This window comes from Pistacia vera, unplaced genomic scaffold (assembly GCF_008641045.1).
Source record: "Pistacia vera cultivar Batoury unplaced genomic scaffold, PisVer_v2 Contig570, whole genome shotgun sequence".
Lineage (NCBI taxonomy): Eukaryota > Viridiplantae > Streptophyta > Magnoliopsida > Sapindales > Anacardiaceae > Pistacia > Pistacia vera.
In genome coordinates, this window is record NW_022196413.1 from 2,538,344 (window position 1) to 2,563,254 (window position 24,911).

General features: G+C 33.4%; 2 protein-coding genes across 2 annotated transcripts; both read right to left on the reverse strand.

The window, feature by feature from the left end:
- Positions 1–456: 456 nt before the first annotated feature.
- On the reverse strand, positions 457–10,993 carry LOC116109035. Its single transcript, XM_031395289.1, has 2 exons — positions 10,827–10,993; positions 457–3,105 (listed from the first exon to the last, which is right to left on the reverse strand). The coding sequence occupies exons 1-2, from the start codon at positions 10,831–10,833 to the stop codon at positions 1,016–1,018; spliced, it is 2,097 nt and encodes a 698-aa protein (XP_031251149.1). The 5' UTR covers positions 10,834–10,993; the 3' UTR covers positions 457–1,015.
- Positions 10,994–12,875: 1,882 nt separating this feature from the next.
- LOC116109024 (dihydrofolate reductase-like) lies at positions 12,876–14,135 on the reverse strand. Its single transcript, XM_031395280.1, has 4 exons — positions 13,981–14,135; positions 13,570–13,662; positions 13,369–13,467; positions 12,876–13,274 (listed from the first exon to the last, which is right to left on the reverse strand). Exons 1-4 carry the CDS (start codon positions 14,107–14,109, stop codon positions 12,975–12,977), a joined length of 621 nt encoding a protein of 206 aa, XP_031251140.1. The 5' UTR covers positions 14,110–14,135; the 3' UTR covers positions 12,876–12,974.
- Positions 14,136–24,911: the final 10,776 nt, after the last annotated feature.

Consider the following 24,911-nt stretch of genomic DNA (forward strand, 5'->3'; position numbering starts at 1 on the left):
TTACTTTGCAAAATATTTTAGTTTTCAACTTTATGGCCTTCTCTCAATTAATTTAACACTAAAACTTGACGGTAACAAGTATAAATAGCTAATTATAGAGGCCAAGTTGTTATGTTGAAGGGGTGTAGTGGAAATAACCTTAAGAGTGTTTGTATTACTTTAATAATCTTTTCTATAAGCCTGTGAAATATTGAAACCTTATGACAGTTGTATTATTTCAATTGCTTACGTGTGTTTGTGTCACATATACAAGACTTGTTTGTTTGTGGAGTATTTTTACGACAAATTGGTATAATAAGCTTACTGGTTTTGCAGCAAATTAACATAAAAGCGTATCGAAGTTATAACAAATATTAATGTTATAAACAGTTTGTTGTATGGTTCTTTCTATCATCGCTTCTTAGCCCAGGACCAAATAAAAACAAAAATAAACAACTAAATACATACAAGAGAAAATAAAAATAATACTGTATGTAATGCTGATTGAAAGAAAGTTTCAAAGCCGATAAACACAAAATATCACAAACCCTTTACAGGAAAAGAAAAACATGGTGCTCTAGGCAGGTGAATCTAGCCAGTCAATCTCAGACATAAATACACAAATTTCCGGACAATCTAATGGACCCTATCTTTACAAGGAATGACAAATACAATATACCCAACAAAAAAACAAAAAAAACAAAAAAAAAACTAAATTTTCAAATCTCTACATAACCTGAGGATCATATAATTTCCAAGACCACACCAGAAAGCATCCTGGAAAAAGTTAAGACACAGGCACTTATCTTTGTTGAAACTTCAAGTGCCAGAGATTTCCAAGACACACAACTGCAAAAGAATCACCTTCACGACTTGATATGTCATTCTCAATCATTTCGGATTCTGCCAATTCATCCAACAGATGTCCAATGAATTCCAACAACTTTTATTTTTAGACTTCATCAAAAATCTATTGGCTGTCGGAAAGTGATAGTGATCTAAATGAATGCTCCCACTTTCAACAGTTAATGAAGTCCTAGCCAGATGTGTCAATTTCCTTCCCATGATCTTCCTCATTAATATTTCTTCTCAGCCTTCTTAGCCATATATCATAATCTATAGGGTATGGCGTCCCACATAAACTATCTACGTAATCAGCAAATGCTTTCAACACGGTTGAGACATCACCAAGCTTCTGCTGAATTATTCTTCTTGACCAAGAGGTCTCTCTCCACTGTAGTGCCCCTTCCACTGAATCCAAATCAGGCAAAGCCCCACCACACGAAAAATAAAGCATGTAAACCAGGCTCTCTGCATCTGATGCTGAGCACAATTTCCCCTCCTGCAGAGCATAAGTTGATGAAAAATGAAGATTCATAGCAGGGCGGTCCCTATCTTCAAGTATAGCATGTCCCCAACCAATAAGGACAAAATAGGGATGCCTCACACCAGATCTGACACAGATAATATTCTCTGGCCGGATGTCTCCATGCCGAATCCCAGCATAAGACACAGTGCAAAGTGCAGATAGGCAATCATGGCAACACCTGATAGCCTCATCCGAACCGAATCGGCCTTCACTTACCATATCTGCAACTGTTTCACCAACTGGGCTGGTCACAAGAATTGGAGTGCCACACAAAGGGTGATCACAGTTCCCACCAGAGCTGGGTCTCTGACACTGACCAGGGTGAACAATCCTCCCAGAAGCACTTAACTGTGGCAGATATTTGCTAGATAAACCTTTCTGTTTCATGACTGTTAATATTTTAGTCTGTCTCTGAACTTGATACCATAAATTCATGTCTTCCCAAGCTGGTTCCAGCTGAGAAGGATGTGAACCAACATATAGAAACAGAGACTTTCCTGGATCTTCAACTGGTGAAGCAATGTAATATCTGAGTTCACCATTACTAAGGACTTCATTAATCTGATAACCCTTTTGAAAGTTTGAATCCTCCAACCATAATACAGATCCTACCTCTAGCTTCATTAACTCTTCAGACTCTACTTTGATAGATTCATCCTGAACTTCAACTATTTCAGGAGAAGCACTCCGCTGCTGGAACCGAAATAGACCATTTCCATTCACCCTGGTATCCCCCAACTGCCTTTCAACTCTTCTTGTTTGGAGGCGAGAACTATGGTCAGCAGCTAAATCTTCAATTGAGTGCTTGGGAAATCCAGCAAATTGCACGATACAGTGGAAAGTTGCAAAAAGTACCTGAAGAGCACCAATATCGCCCCAGTTGGCATTTCCAAGCTTGTTCCAAATCCTATCGATTGGAGAGACTGCAATTCGACAATGCTTTTTTATCCACTCAGCAGCACAGTCATAAATATTATTCACATCAAACTCCAATTTATTTACATCACCTTCAACTTTTACAACCCCACCATATTGAGAGTCAACAAGAAGAACAAACACTGTGTTTGAGCTCAGAGAAAAAGTTACTCTACTTAAGCTTCTTGATAATAGTATACGAAGCGCATAGAAAAGAGCTTCCCCTAGAATAGATAAAGAAGGCTGCTGGTCACTATCCACAGCAAGACTTCTAATATCGGGCCTTAAAAGAGCCAATTCAAGAATATGGTCCCACTTTCCATGTGGATGTCTAGAGTTCTTGAGCAATACACCAGTAGCACAAAGACCTCCAAGCTTCCCATTTGCTATTGCCTTCTCGGCCTGGTAGAATTTTAAGTTTGCATCGTATAGACAGGCAACAGAGAAAGGCATGGGTTCATCATGACTCCAAAATGCCTCCCACAAGCCTTTCACACTTGCATGTAGAAAATCCTCAATAGCAAGATAAGCAGTTGCTTCAACCGCATCGGATGTTGAAGCATAAACAGCATTGGGCATCCTAGTCAACTGTTGAAACGAAACTCCTTCCAGTGCATAATCAAATTTTTGCAGTTCTATCAACTCAAAAGGGACATCAAATGGTGGTTTTTTTGCAGCTGTCTTTTCTGAAATCGAAATAAACCAATCTTCGATTTTTGCAGTCAGAATTTCACTATCAACAAATCTATTAAGAAACTCTTTGCGATCACGTGGCCTACAGCCCGAAGATACACTAGACCTCTTTGTCCCAGACCCTACTGATTCCTGGTCTGGGGATCCACCTGCCAAACACAAATCCTATCGTATTAATTGACTGGTTCAGGTGTTTGAATATAACTTCACATCATATCTACAAAATTCACATAAATTCAGCAAAGAACTATAAGCGAAGAAAAAAAATTAGAAAATCAGCAATAAAATACATGAAGGCCCACAATACCTCATTAAATGAAAATCATTAACATGTAATCTGTTTTAGGCTATCCCATCCTTGGGGATTTGATGCTTAGGATTCACAAGGTTATGCAGTGATGTTGATTTCTATATTAAGAAATGTTAAGAAGATATTCCTTTCACATTTATTGCATCTTCATAATTGAAGTACAAATAGTAACAACAATTTTGCAAACGAATTGTGTTCCTGAGAAATCTCCTCATCTCCAGAATAACAGAAATAACAGATTTTCAGAAGAAGCTCAAACAGAATATAAAGTACACAATAATCAGCTAACTTTTAAGCCAAAAATTCGATATAATTATATAGGACCCACAGTCCAAGAAGGAATGTCAAAAGAAACTGCTTCTCTCATGGCATACAAGTTAACGTTTAATATAACAATAAGAAAAAAGTCCAGCCAAAAATTTTCCATATTGATATGAAATCTATAACGACCATCATTGCAGTCTACAAATCAACAAAACTAGTTCAGAACCTAACAAGTAGTTATACCAACATAAGATATCAGTTTATTTACTCATTTTTTTTATAAGCCCGTAACATAAAACCATTTGGTTGGTCAATATATCTTTAGGTAAATCAGTGTGTTCCATGATAATCAGGCCACCAAACCAATGGCATAACAGGCAAACAAACCCCTGGTCAGATAATAACTGAAGCAGCACAATGATGAAAACTCAACTAGTTAAGAAAACCCCCATGAGAATTCAACCATGCAATTTTCCACTACGGTTCCTAAACATCCTCGAAGCCTTGTAATATAAGGAAAAAAATATTGAGCAAAAAATAGTATAGTTTAAATGTCTCTCCCTCTCTCTCACTCTCTAGCCAACTGAAAAATCACATTCAAGACTTATAAGCATGCAACATATCAAAATTCTCAAGTCAATAACAATTGACTTAAATATTTGCAGCACAGCAGACGGAAAAAAATATAAGAAAGAAAAGGAAATTTATTTATAAAAATTCAAAGGAGAAGATCAAATGTGGAACAGCAGACCACACAATCCTAAGAAGTGGCGTACACACAATACCAACACAGTCAATATCCCCTCCTTGGTCAAAAATAACATTTATAGACACAAAATTACCCCAAGACTCCTTCCCGAGCTTAGAAAAGTTACAATATTGAGCTCAAAATTTTCATGGAAGAGTAAAATAAAAGCCCAAACCATATCTATTTAGACTAATATTGTAATTCTACCAATTTGGGATAGGATGGAGAAAAACGAAGGAAAATTGTAAGAAGCTTAAGTAAAGGATCATTTTTAAAAACCTCAACCATCTTGCTTCACTCAACACTTTTAATGAACCTATACTGAAGGTTAACGACAATTAAACACCCCCTCATGACCCCTCAATAAAGAAAAAAGAAAGAATTATCAATCAGAGAAATCACCAAATTTGGGGTAAGAGAAAGAACTAAGAATCAAACAAAGCACCCATCTGAAGTAGTTTGATAGAGAAATTTGGAATGGAACTAGAACTCTATTCTCTTCCCTCAAATTACCTTTTGGAAAATTGGAATCTTGATAGAGTTACACCAGAACAGAAACTAAAGAATAATGTTCTTCTAGTTCTCAGTTCAAGAATAAGTTGAAACCCTATGCATAGGCAACTAGAATCATTCAGATAATGAAATAGGAAGACACTCAGTGCCACCTCAATAGAACAGTTATGGCCTGCACAAGGACCAAAGGTTTCATCTCTTTAGTCTACAAATAAGTATATCTGATAGATAAATGACTAGTAGTTCTTTACTTGAATAGTTTTATCAAATACTAATTGCATGGGTATTATTTCATTTGAATGGGCTGTGGATAGAGATCCATAGGTTTTATTTTTGTCTATAGTAAGTCATTAAAACTTAAATGGTATTAGGAAATTTTGGGTTACATATCAATAGTATCAATCCTACAATCCTATTTTGTAGGAATCCTAGTAGGAAAGAAGCCTATATTAATATCAATATGTTCTCAAGCTTCTCAAAGTTGATTAACAGAATAAAGAAGCAAGTTATCTTCGGCATTTTATTTTTTTTCCTTGCTAGAAATTGCAAGTTTGTGAGTCCTCTCAGTTTCATATTCCTCTTCCTCTGTTCCTTGTTCTAGTTCTTTATCTCTTTTATTTATTCAATTATTTGCAACAAACAACACCTTTTAAGTACTCAACCAGATTTAATTACCAACTCTTTTCATTATCCCTCTTGCTTCCAGCATTAAACCCTAAACATTAAAAGTTGCAGCAACCTTGTCTTGTGTTTCTTTCTTCATTTGCAACATAAACAATCCCAATCAATTAATGTTTACAAACCCAAATTCTTAATCTATTTCACTAGTATTTCCTACTAACAAACCCTCTTTCACTCTTAAAACTAACCCTCAGAGTCCATAAATAGTTACTACTAAAAAACATTGAAGTTACCTAACTTTCACCTCTATGAAACTTAACAGAAACCAAGAATGCCCTCGTCAAACAATATGCCAATTACAACAATCCAAACCATTGTCCATCCATACAAAAATCCTAATTCTGTTTAATTGCCTTGAAACTNAAGTACTCAACCAGATTTAATTACCAACTCTTTTCATTATCCCTCTTGCTTCCAGCATTAAACCCTAAACATTAAAAGTTGCAGCAACCTTGTCTTGTGTTTCTTTCTTCATTTGCAACATAAACAATCCGAATCAATTAATGTACAAACCCTCTTTCACTCTTAAAACTAACCCTCAGAGTCCATAAATAGTTACTACTAAAAAACATTGAAGTAACCTAACTTTCACCTCTATGAAACTTAACAGAAACCAAGAATGCCCTCGTCAAACAATATGCCAATTACAACAATCCAAACCATTGTCCATCCATACAAAAATCCTAATTCTGTTTAATTGCCTTGAAACTATGCCGCCACAAGCGAAAGAACAGAAATACAGCAAGCAGTTCCACATGAATACTACAGATCGAAGTGACATTGCCCATATGCTACTTAAGGGTTTAAGGGCAACCAACTAACACGGTTACTCAGAACTAACATATCACCTAAAAGTAAAATAGACCACCTAGGACATGAAAAAGAAAAACAGAAAATATTCTGCAAATTTTACTAACTAGATCACGAGAAACCTACAAGATTTTGTTCTTAAATAAATAAGAATTTATTAAGATTTTTTAATTGCAGAAACAATCAAGGTGAATTTGTTGATATTTTCATCAATGATTTTGTGTTTTGAATTTAGGAAAATTGAAAAATATGTTCATGGGCGATTCTTTAAGAAAACACTGTCATTTTAAAAAAACAGTTATCCAAAAATACTATTTTCTAACTTTTGTAAAGGAAATGGGAAAACAGTACTTTTGAGTTTTTTATTTTTTATTTTTCAAATTATTAACAATATTGTTATGCATCATAATAATTAGATCAAACGCATGTTTCTTTCAGTTTCAAAAACCTCTACGAAAGACATCATTCAGTTTTGATTTTCTGAATACTATTTTCCAGAAAAAAAAAATACGAAATCAAATCTTAATCTTGAAAATAAAAAACAAAAATTCAATTTTCAGTTTTCATTTTTCAAATTCATTTTCCAAAAGAAATTTGAAAAATTGTGTTGAAAAAGCCCTTAATTTCATTATCTAATAAAATCACATGAAACAAATTCCAGTTCTCAACTCAAGATCACTGTATGCATATCTCATTAAAAGCACTTATTTTATCTAAGATGGCAAAAAGGAATCGCTCATCCATCATTGCACCATATTAGCTTTGCACACTTTCTCTAAATGACACCAAGAAGTTATTAGAACTTGAACCTCAATAGTAGTATCTATTTCAGAAAAATAAAAACTTGCTGCACAGTTATTTATATTCTATCCACAGTTATAACTTTAAAATAAATGACATTCAGATGATGAAATCCCATTCTCCGAAATTAATCCAGGCATAATTTTACACAAGAATTGCACCAAAAATGACCCACATGTATGCAGCCAGGAGAAGAATTAATGCACTCTGAATAGTTCCAACCAATTGCCCAAGATTTAGCATTGTCAATTTCATGATCTGATGCCTGGTTTCTTATATAAAAGTTCTGATTTGATCCATTAGAACACAGTCCCAGTAGCACATGGACCCACAGAAAAGTCTGAAACCTGAAACTATCAAGCAAATAGCACTAGGGTCGCTATATTGAGTTATTTCCCAAGTCTAAGAAATTAGACACTAAGGTCATGTCCAGCTAGGCAATGTGATGTACGATTTCGTGGGTAGGTACCCACATATGTTAGATTTAGTCATACAAACTATATAGGAACTTTGCTACATTTTCTGGTTTTAACTGTTTTCGTTTCCATATTTTGGGTAGTATTAAGGGTTTCCTAATGGAAAGCCTGCCCATTATATACATATAGGACCTTATTATGTTTCAAAACTAGATTTCCCATGATAGAGTGTGAAATACTAAACTTAACTTCTCTCCCAAGTTTCTCTAATTTCTTCCAATTCCACATCTTCTCCTCTCTTTCTTCTATCCCTATAATTTTTTTTTTTTAATTTCTGATCCCCACAAAGCAACTCCTTGGTGTTTCCCATTACGAAAAGGATACATCACTAACCTGTATTTTGCTGGCGACAAAAATCATGATGTTCTTATTCTTGTCACCCCATTAGTAGGACACATTTCAACATAAACCAAATGTCATCAATTCAAATCTTTTTCCCAGATAAAAAAAGTAGAACAAAACCTTTTAGTACTATTATTAGGATTTCAACTTACCAGNAATTTCTGATCCCCACAAAGCAAATCCTTGGTGTTTCCCATTATGACAAGGATACATCACTAACCTGTATTTTGCTGGCGACAAAAATCATGATGTTCTCTTATTCTGGTCACCCCATTAGTAGGACACATTTCAACATAAACCAAATGTCATCAATTCAAATCTTTTTCACAGATAAAAAAAGTAGAACAAAACCTTTTAGTACTATTATTAGGATTTCAACTTACCAGAAATAGTAGATTCTTTCTCACAAGGAAATCCCAAATGAATATTTGCACAACCAAACAACACGCTAAAGGTATATAATTACTGAAATTCAAAAACTGAGACTACTTTCAAAGAATTAATCAGCTTAGTTTATTAACTTCTTTAACTGCACTTATTCTCAAATGGCTACCAGCTAATTTTGAATCACATAGATCAAAACTTAAGAGGTCAGCACAACAAACCAAGCATAACACAATCAACAACTAACAAAATAAACAAGTCACTAATAACTAAACAATCAAGTAACAAAGAAAACAAGGAAACTAAAATTCCGGGAAAAAGAAGATAAACCTAAAACAAAAAATAATGTTCTAAATACCATATATGAAGTAATCAGATTTAAGGGACTAATACCATAAATAAAAAATAAAAAAATTCAAGAGTACTGTTGAGATAAATAAAAACCAAACATTGCATAATCACAATGAAACCTAATGGAGAAAGAAAATCAGTTACTTCATTAAAAAGTTGGAATTAAAAAAGAGAGAAATTTAGGGTCAATGAATAGATCCCACCTCCCATTATGGCTATCTGTTTTCCACAATTTGAGATCCTTGAGCAGCAAATCCAAGTCATATGCAACCTAATGAGCCTCAGAGGATTAAAAATAAGCTATAGAAAACCACGCTTCCGATTCTTCATTGAAGTTGACATCTTTCAGTCAACTATTGGCAATAAATTACCTAAACTTGATGCCCCTAGTTTAATACATATTTCCCCATTCTTCATTACCAACACAGTCAGCTCCCATTGAAAAATTACATAATTTGTTAACCCTAGTTTTTAAAGCACCCCACTTCTCTCTCTCTCTCTCTCTCTCTCTCTCTCTCTCTCTGTCTAAAACAAACCACTCCCCCCCGCTTCTTATTTTCCCTTATTAAGTCCCACATAATTACTCACACTTACCCCCTCCGTTATTACACCAATCAACATCAAGACACAACAGTACTTATTTACTCAAACTCCAATGAAAAGTTGCCAAAAAATGTCACTAGCTTCTATTATTAGAGTTCCACCCATCCCCTCTGTTATTTGTACATATATACATAAATACATGGATTCTTTGCAATCCTAGCGTTGGAGATCCTTCCATCCCCTCTATTTTTTGTATGTATATAAATACATGAATTCTTTATAATCCTAACCTTTTATCCAATCCTAAACTATATAGACCCCCCACCCCCGCAAAACCAAAAAGAGAGAAAGGGCCACGAACAGTTGCATCAAAAAATTAAATTGATACCTAAGTAATTAGTTTCCAATATAAATACAAGGGAAGGTGAAGAATAACGAACATGTAATTATATGAAACTTCACTCAAACGCAAGGATTACTACAGGAAAAAGTAAGACTTTCTGGTACTTTTTGCTGCCTTTAGCTTCTTGTAAGGATGATCAAATAATCAAGTTAATAACACATGGAGTATCAGGAAATCTAGCATCAACCCCAGGGGTCGAGTGGAATGATTAAGACACGTGGTTCCAATGAAGATGTCAAAGGTTCGAACTTCGAATCCCTTGGATACTAGGGTTTTATGTTCTAGAAGTAGCCACCAGTTTGGAACTTGATGAACACAAGAGTGTTCAAGGGATTAAAATGAGGAATATCATATCACAATTATGTAAAAGAATTATTACTTTGGTATCCAAATTGTAAGATACCATATTTGAATCCAGCAAGGGAATGTCTAATGAGCAAAGCAACTACTTGGTGGGAAAAAAACAAACTGAATGATTCTTCAAAGTTCAAACTGTGAACTGCATGTTAAAAAAGGCTATTGCATTTTAATACTTCGTATGTGCTTGTTAGATATAAATTTGCCACTTGACAAAAAAAATTAAGGGAGGAGGCAGTCATAATAATGTAACCTCATCCATCCTAGAAAGGGACTAACAAATAAAAAAGTATAACGACTGAATCTCGTCTCTCAAGAGTCATTCTTCTACATCCATAGCTTTAACAAGTTTGTCACCACCTGACTTTTTGATAAACCCCTGGCAACTTTTCTAGACAGGAACACTGATAAACGAATTGCAAAAGCAAACTAACACAAACACCCATATTCATCACAATGATTAAATAGACAACACCTAATACAGTTTCACACGAATTCAGAGTTTTCATCATTCTTTGAGGTACTACTCCTAGGTGCTACTGAAACAATGGATATAGATGAGAATTTTTGGCTTACATTAGTTAATCTTCATCCAGTTACCACCTGCTTCTTAAATTACCACCTTCCTCTATTGTCAAAACACCCCTGCATTATGCATTCAAACACATAGCAAATACTGATCTACACTCACTCAACATAATCGTACTTTTACCATAAACTATACATCCAGATGCTAATTACAATTGCTAAAAGATCAATCAAACGTGTTCACAGAATTCAATTAGAAGCGATAAAGATCAGCAGAAAAGCCAGTCAATCCAAGTAAAATTGAGTCAAAGGAAGAGTCAAAAGAAAGAATTTAGGGTTTAAAAGAAGAGAGAATATACCTTCCATTATAAAGAGAGTGGTAACTCTTCAACAGTATTGAAGGTCTCGGATCTTCCTGGTCTCTTTAAGCTGCCACTGATTAATTGCTTATGTATTTTATATAAATATAAATCTTTCTCTATATCTCCGTCGTCCTCGTCCACTGTCCAATGGAATTACTCGTGTTTTGTTTTTTATTACTAGAAAGTTGGAAACTTGGAATAATAAATATTTGCTTTCTATTTTAATTATTTTTAATTTTTGTTCAACTCGCGAGTCGCATGTCTTCTCATTTGTCTTAATTACTCCTTAGTCAAAACAAAACCAAATACAAATAAATTTAATTTGGAAAAAAAAAATAATAATATATATATATATATATTAATTTATTTTTATTAATAATATTGATTATCATCTTAGATGACGATTAAACAAGCGGTTCATTTTATATATTGTTGAGAAATCCTTAAATCTTAAACATTAGAAAAAATTTATAGGAAAAAACTATGAAATTCCCATTTGTAGAGGGAATTTTTATACTTTTGTTGAAAATTACTATTTTAAAGGTATTTAATAATTTTAAAAATTGTTAAGTGGTTAAAACTTATGGATCTATTGAAATTAATCCAAAATATTGCGTGACTAAATTGATTTATTCTTAGTTATTTATTATTGTGTATTATTTTATTTGATTAGAGTAGACATCTAAAATGTGACATTATGTTTTAATCATTGTTTTCATTTAATTAATGCAATAAATAAAGATTTAAAGTCAAAAAGGTTACTCAAAACTATTGGATTAAGGTTCTGTTACACTTTCTTGAGTTAAAAGTCGGTGCTTTTTAATTATAGTTTATGACTCCCAAATCTTATACCTACAATTGGATCAAAGTAATGAGTACTAATTTAGTTTTAATTGATAATTTATTCTAATAAAATGATTTTTAAAATTGTTCAATTATCTAATATATATATATATATTAGTATTTTTTTTATAACTAAGGATATCTAAACCAGTTTACGTACACTTGAAAATAAATTGTTGCAATACTCAAATCTTATATTAATTAGTCATAAAGAAATTGAGGATTACAAAATTGAATTTCCAATAAGTCTTAAAATGATTGAATAGACTTTTGTTTAAAGTCGGAATAAGCCTAAATCTTGATAATATCTTTCATATTTGACTATAAGTATTAAATTATTTGTATAATGTAAATTAAAAATGTGAAAATCAACTTGTTCACATTTTGTTGAATTGTGACAATGATGGAAAAGAGTCTAAATTCAAAAAGCATTGGCCCAATTTAATGGGCCCAAATGCCCAATACAAAGTGGACCAATTCATCCTTCAAGACAAAGTCAACTATTGATGGCCCCTTGTTTTTACTTCTTCAATTACCATTGTTATTATTATCATTAAAATTGCTAAATTAAAATTAAATTGGTTGTTACACATCTATCAACTAGACAAATTATTTTATTATTTTTGTTATATTTAATCATTAGGGGACGATTCTTCATTCATGGTTATGGGCTACAATAATAGCCTACAACAGCCCCTTCCCAAAAGAGGTGGGGAAAAGCGTATAGTGAATATTGTCATCCTTATTTCCTCCAAAATTTGAAAAACTAACAACGCCACCCCATTTTCCAGAGTCAATCAAGCAAAAAGAGGAGCTTTTCAAGATGCCATTATGTAAAGGTTCAGTCCTACTATTACATTAAGCAAACAAATTACCACCCACAGATGATAGAACAAACTCGTGCAACACAATTATAATTTTTGAAGGAAAAGGGATTATTTCTTATGTTGACCCACTACCAATAAAATACATATAGTAACGTTCAACATATTGAAGAATGTTATTAAACATTACACTCTCTTAATATTCCTAGAACTTATTGAAGCCTTCTTGTGTTGTTATTATTAGGCTTGGGCTTCCAATCCCTCTACTTCTATCTTCTCCATTGTAACTTTCTCTTTGTTGTTCATCTTAATAGTCAATACTCCATCTTTCGTTTCATTTTTGCCACTTAAATCAGACTCTATTATCTCTGTGGTCCAGCTACGTAGTTGTTCGACGGCCGTTTCATCTGCCCATTAATCAATGGATCAATCTTCATTCATGAGCAATCAAGTAATGAAGTACAAAATTGAAATACAGTCAAATCAAATCAAAACTAAAATTACCTAGTCTAGGGACAGTGTGGCCTTGGGGGTGCCTTACGATTAGAGGGTTTTCAAAGGCAGCGGCCAGTTCCTCAGAAGGCAATTTTAGCCAATCTTTGGCTCCAATGAAGTGAACTGACTTGGCCTTAATGGGATCTTTATAGGCAACTTCACATATGTTTGGTTTCCTGAACTTTGAGCCTGAAATTGACACAAAAAATTTCAAGGGCGGATGATCCTTCAACACTTTCCGCTGTGCTTGGTAGCCCAGTAAAAGAGCTGAGAGTGTTGCACCCTATCAAAAAAACAAAAGTAAATATAATATATGAAGCAATATTATTGCATCAATTAGTGAAAATTGTATATTAATTAATCGATCTTATACAAACCTGAGAGAAGCCGAGCAAACCATCAAAAGGGCCTTTAGTGGTGATGTAATCACACAAATGAGTTATACATTGTTCCAGGTTTGTGTACTCTGTGAAATCCTGATTAAGAATTTCATATTCATGTAGGAGGATTATTCTATGAAATAAATAAATAAATAAAAGTTTAACCCAATGAAAATTAAGGAAAGGGAGAGTTTTTACCTCATTGAACTGGAACCATTCAAAGTAGGGTGGTGGAAATATGCCTTCTATGTCAGATTTGCCCCCGGCCGGAAATATTCCATCTGGGAAATCCTGTACCAGTTCAGGAACATCATTACATTGCTTCATCTCATAACCTCTATTGAGATTTAGTTAAACCCCATTGATTTAAAACATTTGCTAGAAGTATCTACTAAATTGAAGAGTTCTTCAATGAATTTCTTAGTTGATAGAGAATTTAATTGAATCGATTAAAGAGAAAAGACAGCTTAAAAATGTTTAATGAGTATCGGAATAATTAACCGCTTCCAAGACCTTTAATTTCATTGATAATCATTCTGGGGAATTAATGAAGAGCTAGCACAAGTGAATCCACAAGACACAGAGAGAATTGACAATATTTTAACATACCATCTCGAAGTGAGCAAAAATAGAAGGATCCCATTTGCTAATTTGCTTCTTCAAGAAACTCCCGCTTGTTCTAAATCCATGCAGGCATAATATCTTCATCTTCTTCACTTCTTCTTTTTGGTCTTCCATTTTAATTATATTTTCCTTTTGATTGCTATATAAATATAATATTAGTTCTTACCTTACCCACTTCTGTATTACTGACTTATTTAAGGCAGCCAGCTACCATTTAAGTGTGTTGGTTGGTGCTTTGGGGGTTGGTGTTGCACGTGCACTCTTCATAACACAAATCTTCCACCTTTCACACTCGTACAACACAAATTAATAGCTTAAACATAAATTAATCTTATTTTATTCATAAAAAATTTAATTAATGGCCACCAATCATAGGTAAAGAATTGATTTTTTTTTTCATATGATATATGTATAATTGTACTCAACATCCGCTAGTTATTTAAAAAATATCAACCCAAGATCCAAAGGGTTTTGCTAGCTCATTGGTTCCAATTAACCCGGCATCCTAGTACTACTGAGAATGGAAATGAGAATGAAGGGAAAAAAAAAAAAAAAAAAAGATGGAAATGAAACAACGAATCTTTTATAAATTGTTTGGAAAAATTACTTAACAAAATATTTCAAAACTTTCAATGAAAAAAAATAATTGATGATGAAAAAAAAAAAAAAAAATCAATAGTAAAGTAAAAATACTCATGTGAGTTTTAACGTTTTTAAATTATGTATTAAAAACGTTAAAGTCAAGGCGCCATTGTAATTACTTTTGTCTAAGTTATTAAAAAAAATAAGTCAACAAATATATCGTCATCCATTAATATATTGAGACGTGGATTTAAAATATTTCAAAAGTTAAAAGAATTTAAAATTTAAAATTAAGAAATTGTATGAAAAAAAAAAAAAGGCCAATAACAACGGTGTTCAAAAGCGGTAATCGAATCAGTTAACCACTTTTTTGAACCAAATCGGTTTTTCGGTTCCAAAAAATTTCCGAATCGAAACCAAACCTGTTTAGAGGGGAAAACTGGTTTTTTAGTTAACCAAAAAACCGGTTAACCATTTTGAAAAAAAGCGGTTAACCGGTTTTGAACTAGTTTTCCCTTTTTTTTTTTATAAAACTTTTATTTTTTTATTTTTTCCTAAATTAAATTGTAAATATAAATAATACATATCCAAATAAAAATTAAACATTTATATATATTCATTGACCACTACTAGCAATACGTTAAAAATATTATTATTATTTTATTTAATATATAATATAATATTTTATTTTTATTTTTATTTAATATATATATTTATTTATTTATAAAACCGGTTTCGATTAACCGCTTTTTATTTCTTTCCAAACCAAAAATTTAGTTTTTTGAATTTTTTAAACCGTAACTAAACCGTTTTTTCGATTAACCGATTTTTCGATTCAGTTCAGTTTTTGTATTTTTTTTAACACTCTTACCAATAACATAAATTTGGCTTGCGCTCATGGTTGGCATGGCTTGACCTGGCCACATTGGGCCGAATCGATCAATACGATCCACCGATTGATTTGGCCTGGTATGGCAAGATCGACACCACACCAAGCATGGCATGGCCACGATCAAGCCATGCTGACCCAAATCAAGGCCAACAGCACTACCCATTGTCGATACTTGATAGTTTATGCCGGCTTTACTTTTTTCTTTTTCATTTTTGTCATTTTCTTTTTGGGTCGTCTAATATTTTTAATTTTTTTGAATTAGATTCATTTTCTACATGGGCAAATATGTAATACAACATTCATATCATCTTGCATAAGAGAAAAATAGAATTATTTCAACTTTAGTCAATAATTACGGTTAGAAAATGGAGTTGAGTGATAATTTATAAAAACGTGGAGGGATGTCACTGATGGGTTTTTAATACCACATGCGTTAACTATATTTGGATTAATATTACCTTTATATCATTATTTACATTATTTTTATTACATTATAATGTGACATATATTATATCCATATAAAATTTTAATTATTTTAAATTTTAAATATTATAATAAAATTATTATTAGTAAAATGGTTAAAGTGTAATGAAAATAGTATAAAAGATTTTGTAAAGATAACATTACTATTATATTTTATGAAACTTTAGGGTGCGTGAATTCCCAGATATTAATTAATTAATCTAAGAAGGGGTACAATACCTGCTATACAGTATTGGGCAACTCCCGACCATCTCCCCTTAGGTTTTTGAAATTCTAGTTAGACCCATACATATTTGGAAAACCTTAGCACCTGCCTTCACATTTGGCTAAATTCTCAAATTGCATCCCTCTCCTCTATTCTCAGATTCTCATATTTGGATATTAAAATACAAAATTCAAAACAGGGTATTCAAAATCCAAACATAAGTTATAAATTTAAAACAATATAACCTTACAAACTTGATAAACAAATGGAGTTGAATACACTCATTAACTTAAATAAATCTCCTAACTCATATTTAGATGCCTCGGTAGTATCGTAACCAAAAGCTGAGTCAAACTTCACATAATAAATGCGTTTAACATCTTTTATCATCTATTCAATCATACTAATGTTGGTTGATCAAGCACAAATAAATGACAATAATTAATTAATGTTCTCAACAGAGCCATAATACTTGTCTTATCTAATTCCTATTTTAGGCAACATAGAATCAATTTTCACATGTTCCACCCACATTTTTAAATTTTGTAGCATTGAAGATGGAGATCTAATACTAAGATTTGAATCATACATTTTTTAACCATTCGATCATAATCAAATTCACCATCTAGAACAAGCAAGCTAAACTTAATCATTTTACCAATTGTTTCTCTCCTATGGTCACTTATCATGCGAAACTTCGATATTAGCTAAAAACATGTATCAGTAAAAATAAGGTAAGTTACACCTAATCACTTTTTTACATGCTTCTTTCTCTCCAACTCGAACACTTATCTTTATCCTCATCCTTATCTTTTGTTTCCTCCCACGATACTTTATTTTTTTATTGAAGCAATAGACACTAGTTGGATGCATGATTATTCAAACCATGCGTTATCTTTTATTGGTAAGACTATCTCCAACCATAAACATCAAATTGGTGTAAGTTTCATACTAAATTAGTATAATTTTTTGTGTATTTCGCTATTGCATTTCTAATCAATTACACCAAATATTATACCAAAAAGAATATTCTTTTTCTTTTTCTTTTTATTAATAATCAACAATTAATCTACTTCAGTAATTATTTTTTTATATATTATTTGAATATTGAGAATGATATTTTTATTAAATAATAATTATTTTAAAATTTTTACTAATTTAATAAAATTAATCATTTATTTAATCAAATAAATATTACATTTAATATGAAAAAACATTGCATCTAATATAAAATACCACACAAAAAAAAAAAAAAAAAAAAAAGACAAAATTGGCTTTGACAGAATATCGAGAAGATAACAAAATTTGATTCAATTCTATAACTGATCTAAGTCTGCGTGAGTTTTTTCAAAATGAGCTATCAATAATTACACAAAAAAGAACTCAACAACAAGGTCAATGATCTCAAAATAGTTATAGTTCTTTCTAATATTTTAATGATTTTAGAGGATCCGGAACTAATCTACCAGAATACTTAATTTTAGTGTTTTTATATTAGCGTTAATTTTTATTTTGAGTTATTGTAGTTTAATATTTGTATTGAATAAAGTTTTGTTTTTAATTTTTCATCATTTTTTTAATTATATAATTATTATGAATTTATTATTATAAATATTAATATAAAAATAATTAAATTAATATAAATACTGTTGGAAATTAAATAGAATAACATATATCCTAACATAATCCCAAGATCATAGTCACTATTGCAATCACATTTGTATATAAATGAACTACAATGAATTTACACAGCATAAATACCTCATTTCCTTATCTCTGAAGCAACAAAGTAATCTGGAAGAAAGACCACAAATCGTATTTCTGTTTTCCAAATTCTAGAGAGAGAGAGCGTATATTTTTTCTTGCGTTTTTTTAGAGTAACAGTGTTCATGACTCAAAGAAAGAATTTTTCTTTTATAAGTAGCAGTTAGAGAGAAACTGCATTTGGCAGTTTCATCTCACACACGTCGCTTGGGGTAACCCATCATGGGTGTACCCCTTATCCAATATCTCCCACTCACACATGATGGGACTATCTCTCTCTATGCTTCTTTAAGGTTCATACCTTAGTAAATATGCCGTGTGACCATGCATACTTCGAGAGCACGTTAGTCATATATCTGTTAGGAATATATAACTTCTCGAATTGTGAAACTCAGGTTGTATGTTGTATGCAATACCCTAGATTACTTATCACATTTTTCTAACAATCTCATTTACAAAAAAAATATCCGTTGTATTCATAATTATGTTCTATCTTTACATAAAAGTAAACATAATTGGTCCCACTGAATACATGTGATTAATGTGATAATTCAAAATCGTAATCTTCCTCTTTTCTCGATTCTTGCAACTTTTTTTAACTTGCTTTTCTAGAAATGTCTCAGCAGATTGAATTTATCTTAATCCTTTGGTAACACTCTAAGATAGCAATCATTAAATGAAGTTTTCAAGAAACAGAATAGAGTAATAAGGTATTTCTATGAGATTTTATTCAAAAAACTCAGGGTCTCACACAATGTTAAAGTTAGATTTTGACTTTCATTACCCCTTTGGTCAATGTTTTCACATGTGGTATGAATCACATGCTACAGCATTTCCTCCTTTCCCATGGAGTGCATGTCTCTTTTCTTGTAAATCTGTATAGATTTTAGTTCAGACATGCCTAATGTCTAACTTTAGTTCACTTTACATATCTTATAATTCATCAAACTCTAATCTGGCAATTAGACAGATAAAGTGATCATTTATCACTTGTGGTCACTTCATTATGACATATTTTAATTCTTTTTCTAGTGACGTTAAACATTTTAAGCTTGGCTCTCTATTATCACCTAGATAATAAGCTTAAAATCGTCTCTCTCTCCATTCCTACGAAGTAATGGAGGCGATTGCCTGTGTGAGAAGGCCAATCTTTTAGCTGTCCGACATGCTTTTCAAAATAGACATATTATATTTACATAACTAATATGCTATATATGCTCCTTCATGTAGTTCCATAATAATCGAAATTGAGCATTGACAAATTTGTTATTTAATATTGATAACAAATGTGAACAATTTTGGGAAATCCAAAGTATGAGTACATCAAACACCTACGTAAGCCTAGAGATCTAACATGTCTATTGAAAGTATCTCTCGGTATAGGCTTTGTGAATGGATCCGCAACCATGTCATGCGTAGATACGTACTTCATGTTTACCTCCTTTTGTGCCACCAATCTCGCACAAAATTATATTGATATCTATATGTTTCGTTTTACCATGATATTTGGGATCCTTAGTGTATGCTATTGCTGCTTGACTATCACAGTTTATTCTTACTGGTTCAATAGCAACATTAATTATTCCTAGATGATTCATGAACTGTCTCAACCAAACGGCTTCTTGCACTGCAACTGAAAATGCTACAAACTCCCCTCCATTGTAGATAGGCTATGCTGATTGTTTTTTACTTCTCCAAGATATGGCCCCGCCATTTAGTAAGAAAACATATCCGGAAGTAGATTTCCTCTCATCTAAATCTCCTCCCAATCAGCATCGGTGTAGCCTCTCAAGTGTAAATCATTTCCTTGATAACATAATGAGTAATCAGCTTGTCCTTTTAGATATCTTAAGATTCTCTTCACTGCTTTCCAATGTGCTTGTCCTGGGTCGGACTGGTATCTACTTACCAACCCACGGCATAACAGATGTCGGCTCTAGTGCACATCATGGCGTACATGAGACTTCCAACAGCACTTGTATAAGGAACATTCTTCATTTGTTCCTTTTCTGTGGAGTCTTCGGACACTTTTACGACTTAAGTCTCGCTTTCGCGATAGGGTTGTCTATGGGTTTACAATCTTCATATGAAATCGTTCAAGAATTTTCTAATGTATGTTTCTGTGAAAGAGATACTAATTTTCTGAGCGATTTCTTGAAATCTTGACTCCAGAATATATGCAGCTTCACCCATATTTTTCATCTCAAAGAGATGATAACCATCCTTTGATTTCATTACAAATCCCTTATCATTTCCACTATAGTATATATCATCAACATATAAGTATAATATAACAAATTTGTTATTGGATCTCTTTGTATATATACAATGATCTTCATTTATCATTTTGAAATCATACGACATTATCGCATTATGAAATCGAATATACCACTGTCTGAGGATTGCTTGAGGCCATAAATTGACTTTAAAAGTCTACATACTTTATGTTCTTGACCTTCTCTAATAAAACCTATTGGTTGATCCATATAGATTTCTTCTTGTAATTCTCCATGAGAAAAGCAGTCTTTACATCCATTTGATGCAATTCAGATCCATGCTAGCAACTATAGCTAGAATAAGTCGAATTGAGGTAAACCGTACACAGGTGAAAAAGTTCTTCATAATCTATTCCTTCTTGTTGTGTATACCCCTTCGTGACTAAGCGAGCTTTGTATCTTCAATACTGCCATCAGCTTTACGCTTGATTTTGAGAACCCACTTGTTCCCAATGGCTTTGCGTCCTTTCGGTAATCAACAACCATTCCCATACTTGGTTTGATTTCATATACTACAATTCTTCTTCCATGCTTTCATCCTTTTTCCTTAGAAGGGCAATTGAAGCCTCATTTACATTCCTTGCTCTTCGTTATCTTGGAGTAGCTAGAAAAATTTCCCCCTCAATCTCAAATCGTCGACGTGGAACTTGTTTCCTATTTGATCGACGTATTAGATTGATTGGTGTTACTCCCACTTGGACTAGCTACCATAGTGGATCACCAGTAGGGAATGATGGAGGATCTGAAACTGATTCATCAACTTCCATATTGCTCCCACTGGGATGTAGTTAACCACTGATTGCGGCACAGAATGCCTTGGTCTTGTGTTCATATAGAAACATTCTTTACCTATTTCCCTTCTTAGGAAAATCGGTTTCTAAATGTGACATCTCGTGATTCAAACTCAGTGATGCTACACTTTCTTATTCTCCTATGAGGACGTATCCCTTTGAATGTTCTGAATACTTATAAAGATACATTTCTTCCCCTTGGACCTAATTTTCCATATTTATGGAAGGATCATGAACATAGGCAGCACATCCCCATGGCTTTAGGAGACTCAAATCGGGTTTCCGATTTGTCCATACTCATATGGTGTAGTAGTATAGATTTGGTACTCGATTGAGGATATATGGGGCAGTCAATAAGGCATCACCCCAAAAGGTAATGGGCAAGTTTGTTTGTGCCATCATAGACCTCACCATCTCAAGTAGGGTTCTGTTTCTTCGTTCTGCAACACCATTTTGTTGCGGAGTTATGGGAATAGTTAATTGACGTTCTATTCCCATTTCATCACAAAAATTTCTAAACTGATCAGATAAATATTTACGTCCGATCGGTTCGTAGAACTTTTATCTTTTTATCTAATTGATTCTCAACTAAGTTTTTAAACTTTTGAAGCATTCTAAAGCTTCTGATTTTGAGAAATCAAGAAAACATAACCTATCGAGTGAAATCATCTATAAATGTGATGAAATAAAACAGCCCCATGTCTAGCCCTCACATTCATTGGACCACATATGTCAGAATGAATTAGTTGCAATGGAACTTCAGCTCTTATCGTTTTTCCAAATGGTTTTCTTGCTGTTTTTCCAGCTAGGCAATGTTCACAATAGTCAAGTCTACTTTGTTAAGACCTAACAAGCCTTCTCTTGCTAGTATATTCATTCGTTGTTGGCCAATATGGCCAAGCCTTGCATGCCATACATTCACTCATCATTATTAGAAGATGTAATAAGGAAAAACAAACATTACTATTATTATAAGCAACATCAAGTACTATAAACCATCGGAAAAATAACCACAACCATAGTATGTTGTGTCCAAAAATAAATGGACACCAGTACTAGAAAAATTTAAATTAAAACCAAGTTTAACAAGTTCTAACACGGGAATCAAATTTCGACGAATATCGGGTGCATATAACACGTCATGTAGGTATAGGATTCGACCTCCACGCATGATCAATTTGCATGTGCCGATCCCTTTAACTTCCACTTTGAATTGTTACCTACATATATCCATTTTGTTTCCCGTGGTATTCGTCAAAATTCCACGAAAGCACTCCTGTCTTTCGCTATGTGGTTTGTTGCTGCTGAATCTACAGTCCACAAAGGATGAGACTCAGTTAGAAAAACAGAACTGGAAACATTTATATAACTTACTTGTGCAAACAAGTAATTTACCTTCTTTGGCTCGCTACAATCGCGAGCAAAATGTCCCTTGTTACCACAATTATAGCATTTCACCTTTGCCATATTCCTCTTCTTGGCAGGATGCTTTCCTTTTCCGTGTTGAAGAACTTTCTCTTCTTCCTTGAGCCTTTTCAGTATTGCCTTTTCTTTGGGATCCACCTTGGAATTTACGTTTAAATCCCTTCCCACCATGTGAACTGGAACCAGCCATATACACATCAGTTGCCTTACTCGCATTAAGGCGATCTTCTTCCAGTTCCAAATGGCGTATGGCATCTTCTAAATTTCTGATGCCCTCATTATGGGTAAGGTGTATTTTCATATGTTCCCAATTTTGAGGCAATGATTTATGACAGCTTGAACCTGTTGTTCATCTGTTAGGACATGACCTGCATCTCTTAACTCACTTATCATGTTGACAAATGCCGTAAATGTACTCCTAGTATGTTCAGGTTTTTTTATATGTGTCAAATTTATAGTGAGTGACCGGAGTTTGGTAATGGACATACCGCCAAACTTTGTAGCAAGTGCGGACCACATGTCCTTTGCTAATCATAATCCCGGTACTTCTTCATGAGATCATTGTCTATGCTCTCTCAACAAAGTAATGCGAGCAGTGGAATTCTTCTTCTTCCATATGTCATAAGCGGCACGTCTCGTCTATGTTGAGCCGTGACTCCCTCTCAGGCTCTTCCAGTTGTAGTAAGAGCTTCAGAACCTCTTTTTCTTCCAAAACATATTGGATTTTCATGCTCCATATCTCATAATTGTCGCCGTTGAATTTTTCTCCTTTGTTAGTTCGGCGACAATGTTCTTAGATCAGATGCCATTTCTAAACAAAATTACACGTTGGATAATGCATGTTATTCAATGCTCGGAACATACATGTTCATTTAATTAATTATACCAATAATAATTTTAATTAGATTTGAATCAAAAGTTAACAATGTCAACAATCATCATCCAAAATTTCCAATTATCATAGATATAATTAATTGCAATTCTAAAAATATATTTAGTCACAATTATATAAATATAAATCAACATCAATTCACATAAAATTTTAAATTTTAATAAACAAATTAATTACATTATGTAAATAGAATTCAACTTTTAATAATTAAAACAAACAAATTCCAAAACAAACAAAAAAAAAAAAAAAAAAAATTAAGTGTACAGCCACATTCCTAAAACTGGGAAGGATCGATAATCCTTATCCTAAGGTCTTTATCTAACTTGTAATTAACCCTAAGTAGGGGAACTCCCAGTTTCTTATGATGTCCTTACGAGTGGAGACTCCTATAGATGCCCCAGCTGTCCTTTTTGCACCCCAATCTATGTATCCTTGATTAGTTGTTGACCAAACGTCTATAATTTTTATTGTCATCTTTAAAGTTATGAACTTTCAGCTTGGTCCAACCATATCAAGGAGACCAACGAGATTAGGGTAACCAAAGTCTCTCTTAGAACTGGAATTTTGACTCATCTTCCTTTAATCCCCCTATCCAGACAATTTCCTGAATCTTTTCATTCACATGAATGAAATGATTTACGAGTTGCACCAACCATCCTCTGTGTCTCTTAAAATCATGTGTGAGTTTGTAGAGTTCTAATCATGTTCATAACCCTTTCCCTTTGAGCGGGTTTCTAGCAACCATTGCACATCTATAACGTAACATTTTTCTGTAACAAATACAAAAAAAACTATTTATTTATCAAATAAAGGTTGACTATATTTGATAAATAATACACGTGTTATGGTTCATAACAAATTAGACTCATAACAATATACCAAGTATGCATTTTTATTCTTACAGTAAAAGAAAAAAAATTTACAATACTTCACCGCGCCCCCCACGCCGCGCAAAGCTGTCACGTGCCCCCAGAAGCGGCAACGCGCCAACAGGATGCCCACGCGCTCCCACGCGCCGGAGGAGCTTCCACGCGCTCACACACAATACGGGTCGGGTCAACCCGTTTCACACTAAACGGGTCTATCCTGACCCGAGTTGACCCGTTGACTTTTCGGGTCGGGTCTTGACCAGGTTTGACTGACCCGTTGACTTTGCGGGTTGGGTTGATCGGTTTGACTAACCGGTTCGGTCATATGGATCGGGTCCACGGGTCAACTTGACCCATTTATTTATTTGGATTATGGTTGGGCCGGATAGGAATATAATGGGTTGTGAATATGGTTAACATCAAAACAAAATTAGCTCAGTGGTTGGGTATTGGGCTTCAACCATGAAGACTTGGGTTCAAGTCTCACCACCCACGCCTATTTGAATTTTTTTTCAAAAAAAAAACTAACAGGATAAAAACGACATGTCATTCATAAGGGTGGATCAAAAACGACGTGTCGGTTTGTGTCGTCTTCAACCCTGTCCGGGTCTACAATGGGTACCCGACCCGGAAATCAACCCATTCGAAACCCGAAACTTCAAAGAGGCATATCTAAGTCATTTTAACTCCATTTTTTTATGATTCAAAAACCATTTTCTTCATAATTTCATAAGGAA